The sequence below is a fragment of the Mesoplodon bidens genome (genome assembly GCF_964165515.1).
Source record: "Mesoplodon bidens genome assembly, chromosome: 16".
Classification (NCBI taxonomy): domain Eukaryota; kingdom Metazoa; phylum Chordata; class Mammalia; order Artiodactyla; family Ziphiidae; genus Mesoplodon; species Mesoplodon bidens.
Genome location: NC_138173.1, coordinates 1588160 through 1610961, shown reverse-complemented (window position 1 = coordinate 1610961; position 22802 = coordinate 1588160). Strand labels below are relative to the sequence as shown.

Here is a 22802-nt window from a genome sequence, read left to right as displayed (position 1 = left end):
ATAGATCAGTAAACTGCGGTGTATGCATGCAGGAGCATGTTACGCAGCCCCAGCAAGGAGTGGAGTTGTGATACACACCACCAGACACAAAGTCAGAACACACCTTCTGACTCCCTGGATAGGAAGTGTCCAGAATAGGCAGACCCGGGGCAGAAGGTTGTGGTCGCTGGGGGCTGGGGGAAGGGAGCAAATGCCTGTGGATGGAGGGTTTCTTGGCGGACGACAGAGTCCTGGAATCAGACGGCAGCCGTGGGTGCCCCGCTGCGTGAGTGTCCCGGAGACTCTGGACTGTGTGTCTGTCCCCGCGATAAAGCTAAGGTGATGGGTCACTGCAGGCCAGTGAGAAGCTCCTCTTGTACAGCGCCTTGACTTCTCATTATCCTCCTGTGTCATCTTTCTGCTTTCTCCCTTCTGCCGTGTAGAATAATTTCTCGCTTGCCTTGAAACTGCTGAAGGAGCTGCACAGAGAGTCAAAAGCACGGGAGGACTGGCTCGTGAAGTGGGTGCACAGCTACTGCCGGCTCAGCCACGGCCGGGCCCGGGCCCAGCGCCCGCCCGAGCGGCTCTGCACGGCGCTGAGGACGGTGCCCCTTCTGGGTACGAGGCTCTTCTCCTCCCACAGCGTGTGTTGTGGCTGTGTGTCTTCTCGCAGTATCCTTTGTGCTGCTTTACCTGACAGTTGGGAGTTAAGTTTGTAAAACTTCTATTAAATAGTTATTAAACATGTGGAGCCCAGGTACTGTGAGTCCTGCTGATACTACCGAGTATGACTTCTGGAGCTTTTATTGCTTCAGCTGTAAACTAAAGCTGAAATTTTAAAATGTTTTCTTTAAGACTTAGCCAAATTTTGGGTGTAACAGTTTAATTATTTTGAAAACTTTATGTTTACATACAAGAAATGCCTAAAAAAATTAACCATGAGAGCCTTTTTCCTCTTCAGTTCTTCTGTCTGTGATGATGTGGCCCGTAAGGCTGAGGGGGAACCCCGTGTGTGGGTCCCGGGTCTCGTGTGCACGTCCCAGGTGCACGGCAGGGCTTTCCTGTGGCCTCCCGCTGGTCCCGAGCCCGACTCTTGAGCAGGATGGGGAAGCACTTTGCACGTTGATCCCAGGATTGGAAAATGACGCCATGAGCGCTCAGCTATTTTGATAGGCTTTTCTGGGGAGCGAGGGGGAGGAGGAGTTTGCTGCTCTGAAGGTGGTGCTCGGTTCTCGTGATAATAACTGGCTGCCGTCGGTCCCAGCCTTGTGAAGTAAGCGTCTCCTGGAGGAGCAGGTGGTGTGGGTGCAGGACTTGCTGGGTGGTGGCCCTTTCTCTTCTCGACCTCTGCGTGCTGTAGGCTTGCCCAGAGCCACATGGCTGGACACAGTACTAGACCTTGGGCTGCGGTGGTCTCTGTTGCTTTATCAGCTGAAGGTCACAGCATCAGTTTAGAAATCTGGGTTCCTGATGTACATGCACGAATGCATTAGGAAGCGCCCTTTCTGTTCTCTGTTAACACAGAGAAGTGCTTGGACAGAATGCAGAAGGGCAGTGCTTCAATGAAAGTTCATGTGGTTCTAATTGTCAAGCCTCGGTAGACTGTGGTCGCTGGGGACAAAGAACATTTTGCATTAACGTGAGTTCAAGAGATTCTGGAACCAGCGTTTGAAGTCAGTTTCTTATACCTTCAAGATTTCTTTTAGTTTCTTAATAGAAAACAACCTTTGAACACTATGAATATCTTCTTTGTAACTTACATCACTCACTCAGTTCCCAAAAAATCGTGTGTGTGCGTGTGTGTAACCCAGCAGGTGAGAACACATCAAGCTACTTAAGCAGAAACGTTGTGGCTTCCCGTGACCATAACATTCTCGTGGGCACAACGTACAGGATCATGGCCGACGCTCTCAGCAGTGAGCCCACCTGCCTTGCTGGGATTGAGGAGAGCAAGGCCAGGAGCGTCGTGGAGCTCTCAGGATCCAGTTCAGAGGATGCAGAGAAGGTAGTGATGCTGGGAGCCTGAGCTCTCCGTGTCGTGTGTTTGTCTCGACCGCGCAGCCTCTGCTACAGGAAAGAAATGACAAGTCTCGCTTTCTGTTTTCAAGACACATTTGACAGTTACATGCAGTCAGGTTTCTTATTGGAAAAATGACCTATTCCCTGTGTTTCCTGTTTATTTGAAAGACACCCTTCTTTTAGTGTTAATAATGAGAAGTCTGTGTTGGCTTGATGTGGATGGTTCTCCCATGAATTTTGTTAGTGGAATCTCACCACCGGTTGCCATTCAGACGCCCCGCTAGCTTGTGGGAATAATCAGCTTTTCTGCTCTTTTGTGTAGCACCTGCTTTGCTGGCGCTTCTCGGGTGGTTCTGTGCATCCTTGAGTCCCCACGTCACTCGTGTCCCCAGCCTGCAGCCCTTCCTGAGCCCTGCCCCGCGCTGGTGTTCAGGCGCCGAGATGGCGTGGGGCTGGCGTCTCTTTCCCAGTCCAGGCAGACCTGGCTCTGCCCTCGAGCGGCTTTCTGTTTACCGGTGGCTGACGGGTCCCGGGGGGGCAGGGTCTTCAGGAAGCTTGGTCCCGCTCACAGCCTGCCGGGGTCTCTGCGTTCCAGGTTGCGGCAGGCCTGTACCAGAGGGCGTTCCACCACCTTTCCGAGGCCGTGCGGACAGCAGCACAGGAGGAGGCCGGGCGCTCGGCGCGGGGCCAGGAGCCTGAGTGCGGGCTGGTGGCGGCTTACCTAGCGCTGGTGGAGTTTTGTGACCAGCGACTCCGCAAGCAGGAGGAGGGCCCCCCTGGTGAGCCCCTCGCGTGCCCGCCGGAGATGTAGGGCCTTGCAGGTCCTGTGCTCTCCTGTGTGTTTTTCAGTGGCATGTGTTCTAAGAGATGGCTTGTCCGTTTAAGAGGCCGTGACACGGCCACGCCCCACGGCTGGTGTGGGACCGGAGTTGGGCGTCTCCGTCCCTCCCTCTGTCTGCTTTCCTGACGCCTGTCTGACCAGCTCCTGCGGCCGCTCCTCGTTTTCCAGCCCAGGAAGCAAACTGCTTCACCCGGTAGCAGAGGTCACCGTCAGAGAGGAGCTCTTACCCGCGGTCTGAGACCGTCTGCTGAGCTGCAGTAGCTGTTAGACAGGAAGCCCGGGGAGAGCAGCCAGCGCTGGGTCTACCTCTCGTGTCTGTGTGTGGGTAGTGACCACATCTCTCCTCTCCTGTCCCCGGTAGTCCTGGATGCTGCAGAACTGCACACGTATCCAGCCCTCGTGGTGGACAAAATGCTGAAAGCTCTGAAGTTACACTCCAGCGAGGCCAGGCTGAAGTTCCCCAGACTCCTCCAGATTGTCGAGCAGTATCCAGAGGAGACCCTGAGCCTGATGACCAGAGAGGTCAGTGTCTTCCTTCTGGCAAAGGGGACTTGACCGAACTAACGGATGTGTTGTGTGGGGTGCGTGTGTTAATAATGGCTTGTCCTAACCACCGAGTTTTGCTCCATCCCAACAACATATGTCATTTAAAACCATGTAAGGGAGTGTTCCCACGCACCCACTTTCCCCTGTGGGTGGTGGTGACACGAAGTCCGCGTCTGAACAAAGACCGAGACGGGAGGAGGTGAGTCCTCCACCCCGGAGCTGGCTGCCCCTCAGGGCTGAGCTGCGTCTGCACGTCCGGGGGCCTTATGCTCAGGTAACTGTTGAGCAGCGAGAAAGGGGGGCGTTTCAGGTGCCATCGCCCCACGCTCCACGGCTCGGGAACCCCCAGGGCTCCTGCTGCACGTGCCGCTTGCCTGCTCTCACCCTGTGCTGGCCTTTCCACTGGGGCCGTGTCGGGGAAAAAGGGGAGCGTTATCAGAAAGGCTCCTTAGCAACATCTGTGGATGTTTAACTGGAAGACGGGGCCAAGCTTTGAGCTGATGACGTAATAGTTCAGAAAGGGTGCACAGCACGTCTGTAGACAGTGCTGGTCGCCGAGCCCGCAGTCAGTTCTCTGTGCGCTTGGGTGAGGGTTTTCAGTAGGTCCTACGCAGGAGATTAAAGTAAATTCAGTATGAAATGCAGTACACATGCATTTTCCTCGAAGATAAGTAAAGAAATATTTCAGTAAGTTATGGTTCTTTTTTTCCCCCAAATCATACTTGTTTATAATAAAAATAGCATTTTGAGTTTGTGTGGAAACGAACGGAGTGGTGGGTCGATGTTGTCATGACCCTTGAGATGGGCAGCTGGCCTTGCACTGAGGGCCCCCAAGCCTCCTGTCCTTCCTGACTTTATACCAGCATTCCAAGCGCAGCAGAGTTTATCTTGAAATAAACACCTGGAAAAGCATTAGAGGAAAACCTGAGCAAAATTTGAAAATGGTCTTGAAGTTAAGAGACAAAAACCAGGAGCTATAGAGGAAAATAATTTGACGCTTCTATCATTAAAAAAATGCCATATACAAAGTTAAGAAAGGGCTTCCCTGGTGGTGCAGCGGTTGAGAGTCTGCCTGTCGATGCAGGGGACACGGGTTCGTGCCCCGGTCCGGGAAGATCCCACATGCCGCAGAGCGGGTGGGCCCGTGAGCCATGGCCGCTGAGCCTGCGCGTCCGGAGCCTGTGCTCCACAACGGAAGAGGCCACAGCAGTGAGAGGCCCACGTACTGCAAAAAAAAAAAAAAAAACCGGGAGAAAAATACTTGCAACACATACTGGAGACGGAGAGCAGGCGTCTCCACTGTCCGCAACAGACAGACTCGTAGCAAGGGGCGACGCACGTGCAGTTAAAGCACGTAATGCAGGGAAATGCTGACGGCTCAGTCTCACTAATGATGAGACACGCAAAGTAAACTTAGGGATCGTTCACTTCCCAGATTGAAAGTAGATTTTAAAGATTGTCAGATTGACAATAGATTTTAAAAATGAATCGCGTCCAGTGTCGAAAAGGATTTTGGAAAGTGGTCAATCTACTACACTTTTAGAAGTGGAAATTTGAAAAATCTTCTTGGAGGGAAATTTAGCAATGTTTTTTACAGTTGTTAAGGTTCACATTAAAAGTAAGAAGGAATTTAGGAACTCATTTAGGAATTTCTCCTGTGGGTATATAGCACAAGTACAAAGAGATAAACATACAGGGTTTGTTTTGCATTGTAGGAGTATCTGGATAGCAAAAATTGCAGATACCCTAAAAGTTCATCATAGAGCACTTGTGAAATGAAGCGGAATGTGGTACAGCTGTTAAAAGGAATGAGGTAGATCTAAGAAAAACCAGCAACAGCAAGTCTCCGATTCCATTCTTCTGAAGAAAGGGTCCACGTGCACACGCCCTGAAAAGGCCCGGAAGTATCGATGGTTCCCAGTGGGTCGGAACCGAGAGGGCTGAGAAGACTTTCTGTCTACACGTCTGTCTGTTTTTATACTGACGGTAGCAAATACAGCTGTACTTTGATATTGGACACACAGTACTTCTGTAAGGGAAGAACGTTGCATGTCTCACTCGTTACTAAATCCTGGCTCTCTGTTTCAGATTTCTTCCATTCCTTGCTGGCAGTTCATCGGCTGGATCAGCCACATGGTGGCCTTGCTGGACAAGGAGGAGGGGGTTGCTGTCCAGCGCACTGTGGCGGACATCGCCGACCACTACCCGCAGGCCGTCGTGTACCCGTTCACGATAAGCAGTGAAAGCTATTCCTTCAGAGACACTTCTGCTGGCCATAAGAACAAGGACTTTGTGGCCAGGTGACACAAGAAAAATTAGGTCCACCAACACTGAAAGGTTTTCAAAACGTCTGTGGTCAAAGCAGACACAGGGACACTTATGTGTGTCCTCAGATGAATTAGAGCTGCCATGGAGGGCAGGAGGCCTAGATGTCTGTTTGTTGGGTGCCTCTGCCCTGGTGTGTTATTTGCCGTAGAATTTATTTCCTTTTGTAAACACAGTTCATCTTAAAATGTTATTCATGAGACGGTTATGCTCACCATTAGTAATCTGTTGGTTGAGAGGGACTAGATGAGATGCTTTTTGGAATCCGTTCTTGAAATTGTTCTGTCATTTAAAATCTCCGGGAAGCCCCCCCGTCTTCATTAAGTCAGTAAACTGCCCAGGTGTCGTCCTTTTCACTTCTTCAGTTGATTTGTGAGTGAGGACAGTTGCCAGAGCCGGCAGCAGTGTTTTACTTTAGAAAGGATACTTGGTAAATGCACGGCATTGTAGTTGCCCTTCTCTGTCAAGAGCTGATTTGCCTCATTATTCAGAGCGTTTTGCTTCCGCGGGACAAGGCTGGGGGGCACAGCCCTTGTCCCGGCTCACCGATGGGCCAGCCGTGCAACCCACCCACCCTGTGGTGCCCTCCTGTGTCTCAGCAGAGGCAGCTGCAGCGTGATCGCTTCCTTAGAAAGAAAGAAAGGAGAGAGAGACGTGGAAAGTTTGTTGAGAAGCAGAGGCCCTTTGAACTTTAGGTCGTGGGCGCCAAACTGTCGAGGATTTGCTTTCACCCCATCTCTTGATACAGGGCACACTTCGTGCTTCATCTGTTCTGGAGATAATGTTTAAATTGCTCCTTCCCTAGGCTGTGTAGTTGGTCATGTATTGTTTTATATCTAAATATAATTATACATACATAAAAACTATAGGCCTTGATCTTTGGAAGATGTTTGAGCACCTAAACCTGGTAATTTTTTGTAGGATTAAAGCTAAGTTAGATCGAGAAGGAGTGGTTCAGGACTTCATTAACGCCCTGGAGCAGCTCTCCAGCCCTGAGATGCTCTTTAAGGTAGCGTTAACCGCTTCCCGCACGTAAGACACGGGCTCAATGCAACCTGCCTGCAGTCCAGCTTGACGTGTCTTTTTTTCTGCATAGGACTGGACGGAAGACGTCAAGGTTGAACTAGAAAAGAACCCTGTAAATAAGAAGAACATTGAGAGGATGTATGAGAGAATGTACGCAGCCTTGGGAGACCCACAGGCTCCGGGTCTCGGGAGTTTTCGAAGGAGGTTTATCGAGGTACGGGGTGGGGGTGGGGGGCGGCGGCAGCCGCTTGGTGATCACAGAGTCGTTGTGCAGATGAGGGCTTCTATTTGCTGGGTTTTTTAATACTTCTGGTTTTAAAATGTCTGTGGAATTTGTAAACTTTCCTTAGATCTGTGTCTTTCTGTTAGATATTGACAGTGTATTTTTAGGTCAGACAGTGGCAAGTGGGGCACAGATGAAACCTCAGGGTTTCTATTACATTCTGTTCTTCATGGCCAGATTCTTAGATGTGAAGGTTATGTGTAGTTTAATGTTTTTAATTCTCAGAGTGATTTGGGTATCGGACCAGGAAAACGTGTGTATCTGCCGCAGGTTGTAACCATTTTGTGAGCACTTAGCTCTCTCCGAGGCTCCGAGAGCTCACGGGGCCGCCTGACAGGTGCTGTGTGCACAGAACTGTGGCGTCAGCGTGAGCTCTAGTTTCAAAGTTGCTCCAGACTTGGAGGGGAGAGAACGCCCGCCTCGCTCCCCGCCTGCCCCCGCCTGGCCCCTCCCACCCCCACCCCCGCCCCCCTGGGACGGGGGTGGGCCTCCACCCTCCGCTGCCTAAAGCACCTGTGTGCACCTCTCCTGCGTTTGTCACGCTGAGTTCGTTTTGACAATTTTTCACGAAACCTCAAGAAGCTTTCGAGTGTGTAGGAGCCCGGGTGCTCACCAGTCGCACGTCTCTGGTGCACAGGAGCGTCTTTGTCCCTTGCGGGTGTACCGAGTGCTTCAGTGAGACGTAGGTCACACACCCTGCCGCCCACGCAGTCACAGTGTGCGGTGCCCGAGGGTTCGCTGTTTTCCCGCTGCTCCCTAGAGCAGCCCCGCCCCGCCCCTCCCTGCCGGCCCCCGGGGGCTCACCTGCCCGACCTTCCGCGTGGACAAGTCCCGCGGGGCCCGGCTTCTTTCACTCGGCGGCACGCGTGTCAGTGCCTCCCCTCTGGGCGCTGGGGGTTGCTCCACAGCCTGTGTGTCCCTCATCCGCTGAGCGACGCTCCTGTGACTCCGGGGCGCCGTCCTGAGTCAGACTCGGGGGCAGGGCTGACTCCACTCACCTCTGCCCGCGGAGCCCGCCGCTGGCGTCGCTGTCTGGATGCGCGGGCGGGGGACGGTTCTGACCTCCAGAGGGAGGGCTGGGGGAGTCGTCCCTGCTTCGGGGAGCTTCCGTTCACGGTCTGAATGTGGGAACAGACAGGACAACCTGCTGCCTAATGTGTCCCGGGCTGTGTCTCAAGTGACAATAAAACCCTAAACCTCGGCACGTACTGCATTTTATGACGTGTGTTCGACCCCATGTCCTGTCAGGTCGGCCTCACAGCACTGCTGCCCAGTGACTGCAGGTCCCCGGCGGGAAACCCATGTCCCGAGAAGGTACTGAAGGGTGGCGGGCCCGCGGCCACAGCCGGAACCGTCGGTGGGAAGGCGCTTGCGTCTGCCCTGTCCCCAGCTGGGGCCGCACCAGCCTCCGCCGTCACAGCGCAGGAGCAGCCCCGGCGGGCAGCGGGCGGGCAGCAGGGATGGCGGCCTCAGCAGGGTTGACGTGTGACATCGGCCACAGGGTCTGGGGCTCGCCAGGCCTTGTTCCGAGCCACGCCGCTTGTGCTAAGCGCGTGGCCGGCCCAGGGCCGACCGAAAGGGCAGCAGAGTGGTCGCCGTGAGCTTCCTGCGGAGGCGGGTGCGGGGGCCTGCCCGGTGGCCCTGCCCTGGAAACCGCAGCCTGGCGGGCTTTGTCCCGGCCAAGCTCAGCCCACCGCCCAGCAGGGCTGAGCCGCGCAGAAACCTCCCCACAGCTGCAGCCGTGGTTTGTCCGGAGCTTGCTTCCTAGTACGTGAGACAGTCCATCCGGAACTTTCTGCTTCGTACCAAACCAGCACATAATTTGCGTCGGTTAATTAAAATATGAATCCACTAAAACAGAACTGCCTCAGGTTTCACTCTAGGGGGCCCTTAGGGGCATCATGCTATTTGGATCAGTGTTAGTGCTGGTTATGCTGGGAGATGCGGATTGATCTTTCCCTGCATTCTAAGGGTTGCAGATTGTTTCTATACTTTCAGTCCATTTATAGACCAAGGAAGAACTGTGTTTTATATATGTTAACTTTCCTGTAGTGGATTGTCTAAAACAGAGCTTATATTTCATTTATACCAGGCTCATGATGTGGGGTTAGTTCTACATATGGGAAAACATTTCTAATTAAAGATGATCAGGTGAATCTTGACAACTATTAGGTCACCGTTAGTAGTACTCTGGAGTTTTGTTTTTTGTTTTTTTAATTTTGATATCAGGATTATAATTTAAATAAATATTTGAGTAGAAACTAATACAAAGAATGATTTGATATATTCCAAGATAGGGAACTTCTAATAATAATCGCTTCTAAAAATACAACTTAGCCAAATGCTATTTATACTGGTTCTTGATCCAAAATAATGGCTTGAAAGACCCTCAGTAACGGAGAGTGTTTTTTTCTTATGTTTTTCTCTTTGCTCCGAGGAAGAACTTCGGGCTGTTCATTTTTTTTAAATTTATTTGTTTATTTATTTTTGGCTGTGTTTGGGTCTTCGTTGCTGCGTGCGGGCTTTCTCGAGTTGTGGCGAGCGGGGGCTACTCTTCGTTGTGGTGCACGGGCTTCTCATTGCAGTGGCTTCTCTTGTTGTGGAGCACTGGCTCTAGAGCGCAGGCTCAGTTGTTGTGGCTCACGGGCTTAGATGCTCCGCGGCGTGTGGGATCTTCCCGGACCAGGGCTCGAACCTGTGTCCCCTGCATTGGCAGGCGGATTCTTAACGACCGTGCCAACAGGGCAGTCCCTGGGCTGTTCGTTTCCATTGAATTATGTCCTTTATTTTGTACTTTGTTCCTAATTACTCCCGTTGTCATGATGGTGCAGATCAGCAGCTGTACAACGGACACAGAGGTTAAAGGATTTTCCCAAGTGTTTAAAGCCCTTATTAAGAATTTATGCCCAGAAGTCACCGCTGACTGTCATCCTTTCCATCTTCTCAAAGGCGCACATAGACAAAAACAAAAGGCAGGCTACTGTGCTTTAAGAGTGTTGAAACATTCAAGGAGAGTGAAACTATCAATTAAAAGCACAGAAAAAAACAGTACAACTTGAGCACCTGTTTATTATAAAGATTCGTGAGCCTAGAACTTTTTCAGAAGTTCAACTACACATTAATATTTAAGGTAAATTATCATTAATTTCAGGCTTTTGGGAAAGAATTTGATAAACACTTTGGGAGAGGAGGCTCTAAGCTCCCTGGCATGAAGCTCCAGGACTTCTGCAGCATCACCAGCTCGCTGCTCCGGAGGATGAGCAGGGGCTCGAAGGCACCAGGGAACCTGAAGGAATGCTCGCCCTGGATGAGCAACTTCAGGGCGGAATTCCTCAGGGATGAGCTAGAGGTTCCTGGTGAGTTCACCTCGGGGGCGGGGGGAGGCAGAAGCGTGCTTTGAGGAGAATCGTGCCGGAGCGGGAACTTGTGATTCTAAGATGGTGAAATCGGGATCTTGACAGTTTTCTTTTTTTAAAAAGAATTTTAAATTCCACATATTTTTCATCATTAGGAAAATCTATAATTACTATGAATAGTATGCTTATTAAATGTCTAGTCATATTCCTGGTTAAGACAAGTGCTCAGATGTCCACATACTAATAACGGTAGCTGGTAATGAATGTCCTCTGAACCTACCCGCGCATTGCCCCTGAATAACTTTTCTTCAGAAATAAAATACAGGCAACCTCAGAGATGCTGCGGGTTCAGTTCCAGACCACCGCAGCAAAACAAATTAAAGCAGGTGGTTTCCCAGTGCACATAACAGTTATATTTACAGTATACTGGAGTCTGTTAACGTGCAGTAGCATCGTGTCTAAAAAGCAATGTACGTACCTGAATCAAAAAACACTTTATTGCTAAAAAATGCTAACCGTCTCCTGACAACTCGGTTGCCACAAACCTTCCATTTGTAAGAACTGCAGCATCTGAGAAGTGCAGTAAAACGCGGTGTGCCTGCACACTGCTTTGTGGGGTGTGCGCTGGTCCCACCTAAAGCAGCGGGATGATGGCACATGATGTGCCGGCAGGAGGGACGCTAGAGCGGCACTGAGGAGCCGCCCTGTCTTCACCGTGGAATTTGCCAGACCAGGTGCTTCACTGTGGTCACTTAGGTCCTTATTCCAGTGGGAGAAAGGGATTTGGAGAAACACTTTCCTTTGTTATTATTAACAGCTGTGCATCACATACCATGAGTTTCAAGAAAACCACCGAAAACAGAGCCTTCTCATGTGCAGCTTGACTCCGCTGGAAACAGCACGGGTGCTCGCCTGGGGCGCTGCCGTCCCTGTTTGCCTTTGTCTGCTCCACCCGAATGGGAACCGGCGTCCACTAGCCTGTCAAACTGAGAAACTGCAGTATTTAAAAAAATACGTCCAATGAAAACTTCGAGTTAAAACTCCCCTCCTGTTAGACCAGTGGGTGTGTTTTAAGTGCAGGGCGCAGCCTCTGAGTCAGGCTTCTGTGGTTTGTCCCAGGTCAGTACGACGGCAGAGGGAAGCCGGTGCCCGAGTACCACGCCCGCATCGCCGGCTTCGATGAGCGGGTAGGTGCTGGGCGTTAGCTCCTCAGGTTCCAGGAGAGGCAGCTCACTCCCCATGTCGGTCTCAAGCGCACGGGGTTCTCTGAGGGTTGTGTTACAAGTTTTCTGATGGGGATTTACTGACCTTAATGTAATGTTTCCAGTCTTTCAACATCAGTCATGTTTAAGGACCTAGTAAACTTGAAGAATAAACTCCATGTGTGTGTGTGTGTGTGTGTGTGTGTGTGTGTGTGTCTGTTACAAACGTATGAGTCTTAAGTGCCTGTAGGAAGTGGACATGTCGTGTGTGGCTTGTTCCCGAGGACGCATGTTTATAAGCACTTCACTTGTCACCGGGAACCTGGCACCTCTTGGCACTGCAGCCGGGCGGGAACAGGGACCAGGAGACTCGGTGCCCTCGCTTGTCCTTTGCTCTGTTGCCCTCCTGTGTCCCCGGAGGGCGTGCCCCAGGCCTCGTCTCCCCTCTGGTGATGAGACCCGGGCCCACCTCGGTCTCTCAGCTGTTCCTGAAAATGCTATTTCGTTTGACCTTTAAAGGTGAAAGTGATGGCCTCACTCAGGAGACCGACACGCATCGTGGTCCGCGGGCACGACGAGCGGGAGTACCCCTTCCTGGTGAAGGGCGGGGAGGACCTACGGCAGGACCAGCGCGTCCACCAGCTGCTCCAGGTCATGAACGGGGTGCTCGCCCGCGACGCCGCCTGTGGCCAGAGGGGCCTGCAGGTGACGACCTACCGCGTGGTGCCCATGACCTCCAGGTACGCGGAGCCCCCTGCGGGCGATGGGGGTGCAGCGGTCACAGGACCAGAAGCGCCTGCTTGGTTTTGTCGGGAAGGGGAAGGGAGGGGTCCCGTGACGGTTCAGGTTCTAGGTGTCACGGCACAGAGGCCAACAGCACAGACGCTGCTCAGCCCGTGACGTTCATTCTCGTGGAGAAAGTGAGGGAAGAACTGTGTTCTGGAGGGGCGAGGGCAGGGGCGTTCATGACTGCTCTCGCCTTTCAGGTTGGGGCTAATTGAATGGATCGAAAGCACCTGCACCTTGAAGGAACTCCTTCTGAGCAGCATGTCACGGGAGGAGAAGGCGGCCTACACCAGGTGACCTGGAGTCCCAGGGCCCTGCCCCGGCCCTGCCCGGCCGCCCCAGCCCACAGGTCACCTCCCCCGGCGGGGCTCCTCCACCCCGCCTCGAGGGACCTGAATTTTCAGGCCCTTTCATTGGCGCCCTTGGCCGCAACCTGGCCTGCACTTTAATCTGCCTCTCGATGGGTGAGCAAAGGAAATGGAGTCCAGGGTTCTAAACAGTAGTTGCATATGTTTTATCACAATTTTTTTTAAAAAGGATTAACTTTGGGGAAGGAAAGACTCTTTGAAGAAAATAAAACAGTAAGGTTAGCAGCTAACCTTTAATTATACCTTTCCTGTGAACCTGCGTGAAGTCATTTATTTCTTACAAAAACCAACAAGGTGAGTGTTGTCGTCACCTCTGTACAGACGAGGCAGCTGAGGCTGGAGAGGTGAGGCCACCCCGGCATGTAGGGGGTGCAGGTGGGCGAGTAGGTCCAGGTCATGATACAGGTGCTTTCTGTTTTTATCCTTTTTTATTTTCCAGGTTTCCTACGATGAGCATGTTACTTTTCAATCAGGAAGTTTTTAAAAACATTTGTTCTTGTTTCTGTAAAGAAAACTAAGGACAGCATGGCTTACAGCCGTGTTGAAGCAGGGGTTGGCACGTTTGGGGGACCAGCGTTAGGCTGGCGGGCGAGGAGAGGCTGGCGAGCGAGGAGACGGTGTCAGTAGCCTCAGGGCCCACTCCTCCTCCCTGGACTCCTGCCCCTTGCTGAGAGCGCCTGCGCGGGGGCGTGTTCTCATCGGTCACACTTGTATTCCTGGGCAGTCGTTGCTATGTGGCGCAGTGTTTACCACCTGCTGATTCCATTCACTTGAGTCTTTTGCCTAAAGTTGTTCCTGCTGCCCCTGCAGGAACGGCACCCTGGGGCCAGGAGTCCTCCCTCTCGCTTGTGCTTGTGCTGACGCACACGGGGCCCGAGCCACTCGCGCAAGTGACCTTCCCGGTTCCCACGGCCCCCGACCCCACCTCCCGCTTGTAAGATGGGAGAGAGTGAAAGGCATCCGGTAAACACAGGTGTCCAAGGAGTATAAAGTGCTTTTCACATATGGAATTGTATATATTACTTACCACTACCTTTTTAAAACAAGGCACTTCCAGCCCCCATTCCTAAGATCATTGCTGTTTTTTTCTTAATTTACATGTTGCAGTTTTCCAACCTAAAGACTTTTATCCGGTTGAAACTAGGAGAGAATTTAGATGGAAATGGAATGGTCTCTTTGTGAAATTAGTAGCAACTCAGAAAAGATTCACCTTGAGGGATTTAACTACTAAGTAACATGTTGTGAAGTTGTTCTGTCTTTAGTGATTATTATTTTTTTTTTTTAAGGAAAACTTGTTAAAACTTTTGATGCAAATGCAAAAGTGGCTAAACATACAAGTAACACAGTGTTTCCACCTGTCCCCACACTGCCATTTGCCTGTGAAGCATTAGTGAAAACAAGCTTTTCAAATTCAATTCAAACCCATCGTCATTTAAGAAGATACTTTTTGGCACTTATTGTGGATTTTGTCTGCGTCTGCATACTGGAAAGGGTTTAAAAAAAAAAAGCGCAGCAGTGTTTAATGACGGAAGCAGACAGGCTGTCTTCAACAAGTAGCTGTGGTCATTTTGCTTCTTTAGTGACTTACCTGCTTGAAACAAGTTGCACGTGGTGCTGTCCTGCTGCGAGGGGTCCCGCCCAGGGTCAGGCGTGTGGGACCATATGCCTGCGTCGTCAGCTCATCTTGTTCCTGTGTGTGAAGTGGGACATTTATAGTATCTGGTGGTTCTACGCCTGAACTTTTGCACAGGAGATAGCCATGGTTCTTGAGGAGTGATTAAGAATGGATAATGGTGTGTGGAAATCCTAGACCCAGAGTAGCAGGAGTTCACTGCTGATATTAAATATGATTAAAGTCGTGTTTATTTTCCCTGACTCTTCACTACTTTTCAGTGAATTCCTGGTGACGTTTGCCTCTGAAATCAGCAACCCTGGACATCTTCCTAATGCTGCTCTCTCTCCCTACTTGTTAGTGACCCCCGGGCACCAGCGTCTGAGTATAGAGACTGGCTGAGGAGGATGTCGGGAAGGTGTGACCCTGGGGCCTACGCGCTCATGTTCAAGTATGTGTTGCACCGAGCGGTTCATTCTTCTCACAGTTGCGTATTCACTTTTGCTTCTTAGCAAGTGTTGCCTCAGATCATCAAAATCTAGTTGTCTGATATTCCAGCTTCAATATCACAAAGAGTTTTAAATTTCAAGTCCTGAGAAGTTCTGACCGGACGTTTCCTATTATTACATCATAGGGGAGCCAGTCGCGCTGAAACAGTCACATCTTTTCGAAAAAGAGAAAGTAAAGTGCCGGCCGATCTCTTAAAGTAAGAGCATCCCCGACCTTGCTCACGGGGGCTGGGGGGCGGGGTCAGAGGGCAGAGGCCACACGACTGTCCCCCTGCAGGCGGGCCTTCCTGAAGATGAGCACCGGCCCCGAGGCCTTCCTGGCTCTCCGCAACCACTCTGCCAGCTCCCACGCGCTCCTGTGCATCAGCCACTGGATCTTGGGCATCGGAGACAGGCATCTGAACAACTTCTTGGTGAGCTTGGAGACGGGCGGCGTGATCGGGATCGACTTCGGACATGCTTTTGGATCGGCCACCCAGGTGAGTGTGCCCTTCTCTGCTCTGGGCTGGAGTTGCCCTTGGGCTTTGCGGCCACTCTGGAAACAGTTGCTTTGCGCGGTCGTTGAAGTTGTCATTCTTGCACAAAGGGAAAATCTGAGCTGTGTTTCAGCCTGTGCAGACAGGTTGTGGAAGCTGTGCTGATAGATCAGTGAGATCATCGGAGCTGAGAGAAACGTGCTCCTGTAAAAGGGCAGGAGGTTCTACGAAGCCCCGTCCTGAGAACATGCTGTGTGGATGTGAAGCACACCCTCCCTGACATCAAGCTCCGAGTCTCCGTCTCCGTGTCGTTGCTCCTGGGCACAGTGACTTCACATCCATGTGGCAGTAGCTGGCGTGCTCCCCACGCACAAGTGACAGCCGTGGAAGGGCCCTCCCTCGTGTCCACTGCTTCTCACACGTCCTTTTCCCCGTAGTTTCTGCCGGTCCCTGAGCTGATGCCTTTCCGTCTGACTCGCCAGTTCATCACCCTGATGCTACCACTGAAAGAAACGGGGCTCGTGGGCAGCACCATGGTGTGTGCCCTCAGGGCTTTCCGCGCGCGCCCAGACCTGCTCACCACGGCCATGGACGTGTTTGTGAAGGAGCCGTCCTTTGACTGGAAGGTGCGGTGGTCTCTGCACTTCGTGCCTTTGTTACAGCCTGTGATTGACCCGCACCTCCTGTTACCTGGTGGGAATGTGTCATGTTGCGTTTATTACTAAAATACTTACTGTTTTGTACAGCACTTTCTCAGAATGAACACTTGGGATCATTTGGCTTGGCTTGAAAATCAGATGAGACGTTCCTTTTATTTGGAGGAAACTGACTTGAGAGTATTTTTAACCCTTTGGTGATGGTGGGTTTGGTTTCTCTGAGACAAGTTTTAGTTTAAAATCTGTTCCACACAGGGTCTTCCTTGATCATAAAGACGGAGAGTGCTTTCTTAAACCTCAAGGGTTCTTCACAATACTGCCCCCCAAAAGGGAGCATAGCAACGGCACCCTCCACAGGGAGGGATACTTGAAGCCTAAGGGTCAGACCCTACGGTCGTAGTCACTGTTATTTGTGCTGCCATGAGAGTTTGCATAAAAAGATGCGGCGCCCACCCCAGTTAGAGATTCTGCTTATTTTAAGATCGTTACTTGTTGAATCTGTGTGAATGTGATCATGTATGCTGTTAAGCAGAGAAAAAAAATCATGTTCCTTTCCTTCAGAATTTTGAACAGAAAATGCTAAGAAAAGGAGGATCATGGATTCAAGAAATAAATGTAACTGAAAAAAACTGGTACCCCCGGCAGAAGATACATCACGCTAAGAGAAAGTTAGCAGGTGCCAATCCAGCAGTTATTACCTGGTAAGATGTTATTTGTGGAAGAAACAAACACACACCAACACGCTGACGTTTCCGGAAGAATCACTGAACACCATATGTTTATCCTCGGCCTGTGGTGTCGGCACTGACAGATGGAGGGCCACGGCCTCTCCACCGCCCTGTAAGGTCCTAACTCGGGAGCCCTTCCCAGTCTGCCTGGGGTCCCTGCACCGCATTCCTAGACTGATGCATGGATATCTTTACCTGCCCGAGGAGATTTAGGTTTTAAACTTACTCTTGTCCTTTTTCAGGACAAATGGGACCCTGGCGGCATAGCCCCGAGGTGCAGAGAGCACAGTGGTGGCTCATTAACAAGTGTGCAAATCGGGTTACCTTTTTTGTTCGTTTTTTTTTTTGCGGTACTCGGGCCTCTCACTGTTTTGGCCTCTCCCATTGCGGAGCACAGGCTCCGGACGCGCAGGCTCAGCGGCCCTGGCACACGGGCCCAGCCGCTCCGCGGCATGTGGGATCTTCCCGGACTGGGGCACGAACCCGTGTCCCCTGCATCGGCAGGCGGACTCTCAACCACTGCGCCACCAGGGAAGCCCCCTAAATCGGGTTACCTTTAACTTAGCTTTCACATTTTTCTGGTTGAGGTCTAAAACAAACAGGAATTTGTAGAAATGATTCACAAGAAGGAAAAAAAGTTGGACTTTCCCATTAATTAACAGTAAAAGGCTGTCTGTGGTCAGTTGTTTTTTGACAAAGGTGCCAAGACCATTCGGTGGTCTTTCCAACAAATGGTAAAGGAGTGAAGGTGGAACCCCCACCTCCCACCACATACAAAGTTAATTCAAAGTGGATCAAAGACCCAACTGTAAGAGCTAAAACTGTAAAATACTTAGGAAGAAACACAGGGGTAAATCTTTAGGACCTGGGATTTGGCAGTGACAATTTAGCACTCTTAAGTATAACGGTAAAAGCACAAACAAGAAAAGGAAAAAACATAAATTCATCAAAATTGAAAACTTCCGTGCTTACCATCAGGAAAGTAAAAATACAGCCCACAGAATGGGAGAAAACATTTGAAAGTCATACAGCTGCTAAGGGACTTGTGTATAGAATACATAAAAAACTCTTACCGCTGAATAATAAAAGACCACCCAATTAAAAAATGACCATAGTACCTGAACAGACATTGCTCTAAAGAAGATACACAAATGGCCAATAAGCACATGGAAAGATCCTGACCATCATTAGTCACCAGATAAATGCAAGTGGGATTCCACTTCACACCCACTAGAATTGTTGGAATCAAAAAACGGAATATAGCAAGTTGTTGGTGAGGGCTGGAGAAGTCGGAGCCCTCGGATGTTTCTGCTGGGAGGGTAAAATGGTGCAGCCACTGTGGGGAGGTGTGGCAGTTCCTCAGAGTTAAATGGGGGGTGCCATAGGACCCTGCGTTCCATTCTGGGTACTAACCCAAGCGAAGTAAAAGTGAGTCCAAACAAACACGTGAAGGCAGGCGTTCCCAGCATCCATCATGTTCTGTTTTCCTGCAGATTGAATCTCTTGGCTTTAAGGTTATGAGCAACAAAATATTATGCGTGGTGAGAGGGAACGTCTGGTTTGGACAGGAAAAATAATGCGTGGTTTGTGTCTTCATGTTTGTTTAATCTTTTTTCCAGTGATGAGTTACTTCTGGGCCATGAGAAGGCGCCTGCCTTTGAGCATTACGTTGCTGTAGCACAAGGAAGCAGAGATCACAACGTTCGTGCCCAGGAGCCAGGCAGTGGACTTTCAGAAGAGGCCCAGGTGAAGTGCTTGATTGACCAGGCAACAGACCCCAACATCCTCGGCAGAACTTGGGAAGGGTGGGAGCCCTGGATGTGAGGTCCCGGGGAGTCAGCAGAGAAGGGGCACGCGTGTGGAGAGAGTGTCCTAAACTTTGATCCAAGCGATCAGTGGGCTCATCGTCCTGAAGCACTAGAGTTGTATCGCGGGTTTAATCAAGGTCGTGTTGAAGAAGTGAATGCTGGCATGGGTGAATGACTAGGCCATAATCAAAGATTAGGTCACAGGGTTAAAATGGTTGTAGAAGTGCAGACTCGTGCAAACACGGAATCAAGACCGTAGCAGATGGCGAGTGCTGTGAGTGGACCAAGAGCTGTCGTAGTTCATCGTGCACGTGAGCATTTTGCGATCGTGCCTCACGGTGCCGTGGGAATCACACCCGGAAGACTTCGTCCCGGAGACTTTGTGAGAGTCATATTAGCAGCACAGGAATAAGAACAGGTCAGGCTATGATTATGGCTTATTATATTTAGAAATGATTGTATTTGACATTTTAGGATATTTTTGTAGGTTTTTCCCTTTCATTTTTCTCTTCTAGTTTTGACATTGTATGATAGAACTGCTCTCTAGAAGAGAAAGTATTTAGGAGAGGGAAAAACCTTGGTCTTAGCACTCACTTTTGCTACTCTGATCACAACGGGAAGGTGGATGAAAGAGCTTTGCATCCCAGACTCAGGAAAGCTTCAGAAATTCCAAGTCTGAAAGTAGGGATAGCACTAAGCATTCAGGTTCTAGGAAAATAAAAGAAATCCCTGTTTGAAATGAATCCTTATTTGGAGATAAAACATGCATCCTAGTGCAGCCAGATCAAGTTACAGAAACAGCTTCCTCTCCACTCAAAGAACCTCTGTCCCCACCCCGGTCATCCCCACCTGGAGCCGATTTCAGGTTGGCTTTGAGCTTTTTGTTACTGTTTCTTCAAACATTTCTAGTTAGAAACTCTTGTATGATTTTGGGAAATAGTAAATCTAAAGACTAAGGAACATTTAAAGTTTTTTTCCCGAAGTAGTGTATAGCTTTTATGCAGTTTCACAAGCACACATTTCATCTTATAATTATTTCATTTGATTACTTGACAAACTTATTCTGATAGATACAGGTTGAATGCATTATGGCATTAATAAAAAACGTTTATGGGGACTTCCCCAGTGGTCCAATGGTTAAGACTCCGTGCTTCCAACGCAGGGGGCGTGGGTTTGATCCCTGGTCGGGGAACTGAGACATCCAGCATGCCGCGCAGCGTAGCTGAAACATTTAAAAGAAAAAAAAACATTCTAAGTTTCCTTAGGACGGGATGCCTACACACAGCTTCCAATCAACAAAATAAAATCGTGGGGAAAGAGTAAAGATGTAAACTTTAAACACTTTCTAAAATAAAAACTATTTCATCAACTTGCAAGAATTTTTGAAGTGCTGTTTATTAACTAATGACCAGTAACTTCTGCTAAGATGGGTATTTTTGTGAACTTTGGAATATTTTCTGTACATTAAAGTGACAACACAGCTATGGGGGGGTGTACTTATTCTCTTTGAACATCATGAAATTGAATTTAAGGACTGGCTTTTCAAAAAAGCAAGACCATTGGAATTTTGATAGGGATTGCACTGAATCTGTAGATGGCTTTAGGTAGTTTTGCTATTTAACAATATTAAGGCTTCCAGTCCATGAACACAGTGTCTTTCCTTTTATTTGTCTTTAATTTCTTCCAGCAGTGTTTTTTTGTAATTTTTACTAGTTTTTGATGTTTCTACTTTTCAGTTTCCTTGTTTAAATTTATTCTTAGGTATTCTTTTGGATGCTGCTGTACATTTGTAGATATTATGTATTTACATAGTTTCCCAATTTCCTGTTTGGATTGTCATTGCTGGCGTAGAGGAACACAACTGCCTTTGTGTGGTGATCTTTTCTCTTGAAACTTTGCTGGATTAATTTATTGGCTCTAGTACTTATTTTGTGTTATCTTTGGGACTTTTTGTATAAGGATCATGTTTGTGATAGAGATAGTTTTACTTCTGCTTTTCCAATTTGAATTATCTTTTCTTTTTTCTTGCCTGATTGCTCTGGCTAGAACATCCCGTACATTGTTGAATAGCAGTGGTGAAAGTGGGCATCCTTGTGTTGTTTCTGATCTCAGGGGAGCGTTTTCATCTTTCACCAGTGAGTATGATGTCATCTGTGGGTTTTCAGCAATGTCCTTTGTCGTGCTGAGGAAGTTCCCTTCTAGTCTTAGTCTGCTGTGTGTTTTTATCGTGAAACGGTGTTGAATTTTGTCAAATACTTTTTTTGCATCAGTTGAGATGAACCTGTGTTTTTTCTCCTTTGTCTATTAAAGTTGTATATTACAACAATTGATACTATGGCTGCGTTGGGTCTTCGTTGCTGCACACAGGCTTTTCTCTGGTTGTGGCGAGCCTGGGCTCTAGGCGCATGGGCTCAGTAGCTGTGGCTCGTGGGCTCTAGAGCGCAGGCTCAGTAGTTGTGGCGCACAGGCTTAGTTGCTCCGTGGCATGTGGGATCTTTCCAGGCCAGGGCTCGAACCCGCGTCCCCTGCATTGGCAGGTGGATTCTTAACCACTGCGCCACCAGGGAAGCCCGATACTATATGTTGAAGAGAAAAAGACAGCCCTACGAACGGGAGAAAATATCTGCAGATGAATCAACGGACAAAGCATTAACCTCCAAAATATATACACAGCTCATGAAGCTCAATATTAAAAAAAAAAAACAACATCCGCAATCCAAAAACGGGCAGAAGACCTAAATAGAGTTTTCTCCAAAGAAGACATACATATGGCCAAGAGGCAGCTTTCTCCAAAGAAGACATACAGATGGCCAAGAGGCACATGAAAAGCTGCTCAACACCACTAATTATTAGAGAAATGCAAATCAAAACTACAGTGAGGTATCACCTCACACCAGTTAGAATGGGCATCATCAGAAAATCTACAAACAACAAATGCTGGAGAGGGTGTGGAGAAAAGGGAACCCTCTTGCACTGTTGGTGGGAATGTAAATTGATACAGCCACTATGGAGAACAGCATGGAGGGTTCCTTAAAAAACAAAATAGAACTACCATAGGATGCAGCAATCCCACTACTGGGCATATACCCAGAGAAAAGCATAATTCACAAAGACACATGCACCCCAATATTCACTGCAGCAGTATTTACAATAGTCGGGTCATGGAAGCAACCTAACTGCCCATTGACGGCAAATGGATTAGGAAGATGTGGTACATATATACAATGGAATATTACTCAGCCCTAAAAAGGAACGAAATTGGGTCATTTGTAGAGACGTGGATGGACCTAGAGACTGTCATACACAGTGAAGTCAGAAAAAGCAAAACAAATAACTGTATATGAACGCATATATGTGGAATCTAGAAAAATGGTGTAGATGAACCGGTTTGCAGGGCAGAAATAGAGACACAGACGTAGAGAACGTATGGACACCAAGGGGGGAAAGCAGAGTGTGTGTGGTGGTGGGATAAACCGGGAGATTGGGATGGACATATATACACTGATGTGTGTATGAAACAGATAACCAATAAAAAAAGAGAATGCTAACTGAATTAGGAAAAAGAAGAGATGAACACAGAATTTTAACAAGGAACTAGAAAATTATTTTAAAAAATGAGAATAAGGTAAAACAGAAGGGATAAACAGCAGATTAGGTGATACACAAGAATGCATAAGTGAGCTGGAAGATGGAAATAACCCAATCAGAACAACAAACAGAAAAACCTGAAAGGGACTTTAGGATAACATCAAGTGTTTCCAACATTTACATTATACAGGGCACACCCCTGAAGTCCGCGAGAGAAAGGGGTAAAAAATGCACTTAATAAAATTATGGCTGAAAACTTCACAAGCCTGAGAAATGAAACATAATCAGTTATGGGAAGCACAGTGCATGTCAAATAAGATGAACACAAATAGATTGATGCCAAGACATCATAATTGAAATGGAATTAATTAAAGAGAGAGATCTAAAGGCAGCAAGAAAAAAAGAGGCATATACAAGGGAACCACCATAAGGCTATCAGCTGATTTTTCTGTAGAAACTTCGGCCAGAAGGGAATGGCATGATATATTTAAAGTGCTGAAAGGGAAAAACCTTCAACCTAGGACACTCTACCCAGCAACATTATCATTTAGAACAGAAGGAGAGATAAAGCACCTCCCAGAGAAGCAGAAACTAAAAAAGTACACCAATTCTAAGCAACCCTAAAAGAAATGTTAAAGGGTCTTCTCTAAGTGGGAAAGAAAAGGCTATAACAAGAGTAAGTATCTATAGGAAA

At 48.9% G+C, this 22802-nt stretch overlaps 1 protein-coding gene across 9 annotated transcripts in view; it reads left to right on the top strand.

Annotated features, from left to right (window-relative positions):
* Positions 1 to 20850, top strand: part of PRKDC (protein kinase, DNA-activated, catalytic subunit) — a 164571-nt gene extending 143721 nt beyond the window's left edge. For 4 of the 9 annotated variants that reach the window (XM_081258461.1, XM_081258460.1, XM_081258458.1 and 1 more), the window contains exons 70-86: positions 423 to 597; positions 1791 to 1984; positions 2594 to 2777; positions 3201 to 3361; positions 5474 to 5685; positions 6632 to 6719; positions 6807 to 6950; positions 10171 to 10375; positions 11495 to 11562; positions 12097 to 12317; positions 12564 to 12656; positions 14705 to 14794; positions 14978 to 15049; positions 15130 to 15331; positions 15766 to 15954; positions 16546 to 16685; positions 18332 to 20850. In XM_081258461.1, the coding sequence (XP_081114587.1) occupies positions 423 to 597; positions 1791 to 1984; positions 2594 to 2777; positions 3201 to 3361; positions 5474 to 5685; positions 6632 to 6719; positions 6807 to 6950; positions 10171 to 10375; positions 11495 to 11562; positions 12097 to 12317; positions 12564 to 12656; positions 14705 to 14794; positions 14978 to 15049; positions 15130 to 15331; positions 15766 to 15954; positions 16546 to 16685; positions 18332 to 18536 (2643 nt within the window). In that variant the 3' untranslated portion in view covers positions 18537 to 20850. The other 5 variants (XM_081258465.1, XM_081258464.1, XM_081258459.1 and 2 more) reach the window with 3 other exon arrangements.
* Positions 20851 to 22802: the final 1952 nt, after the last annotated feature.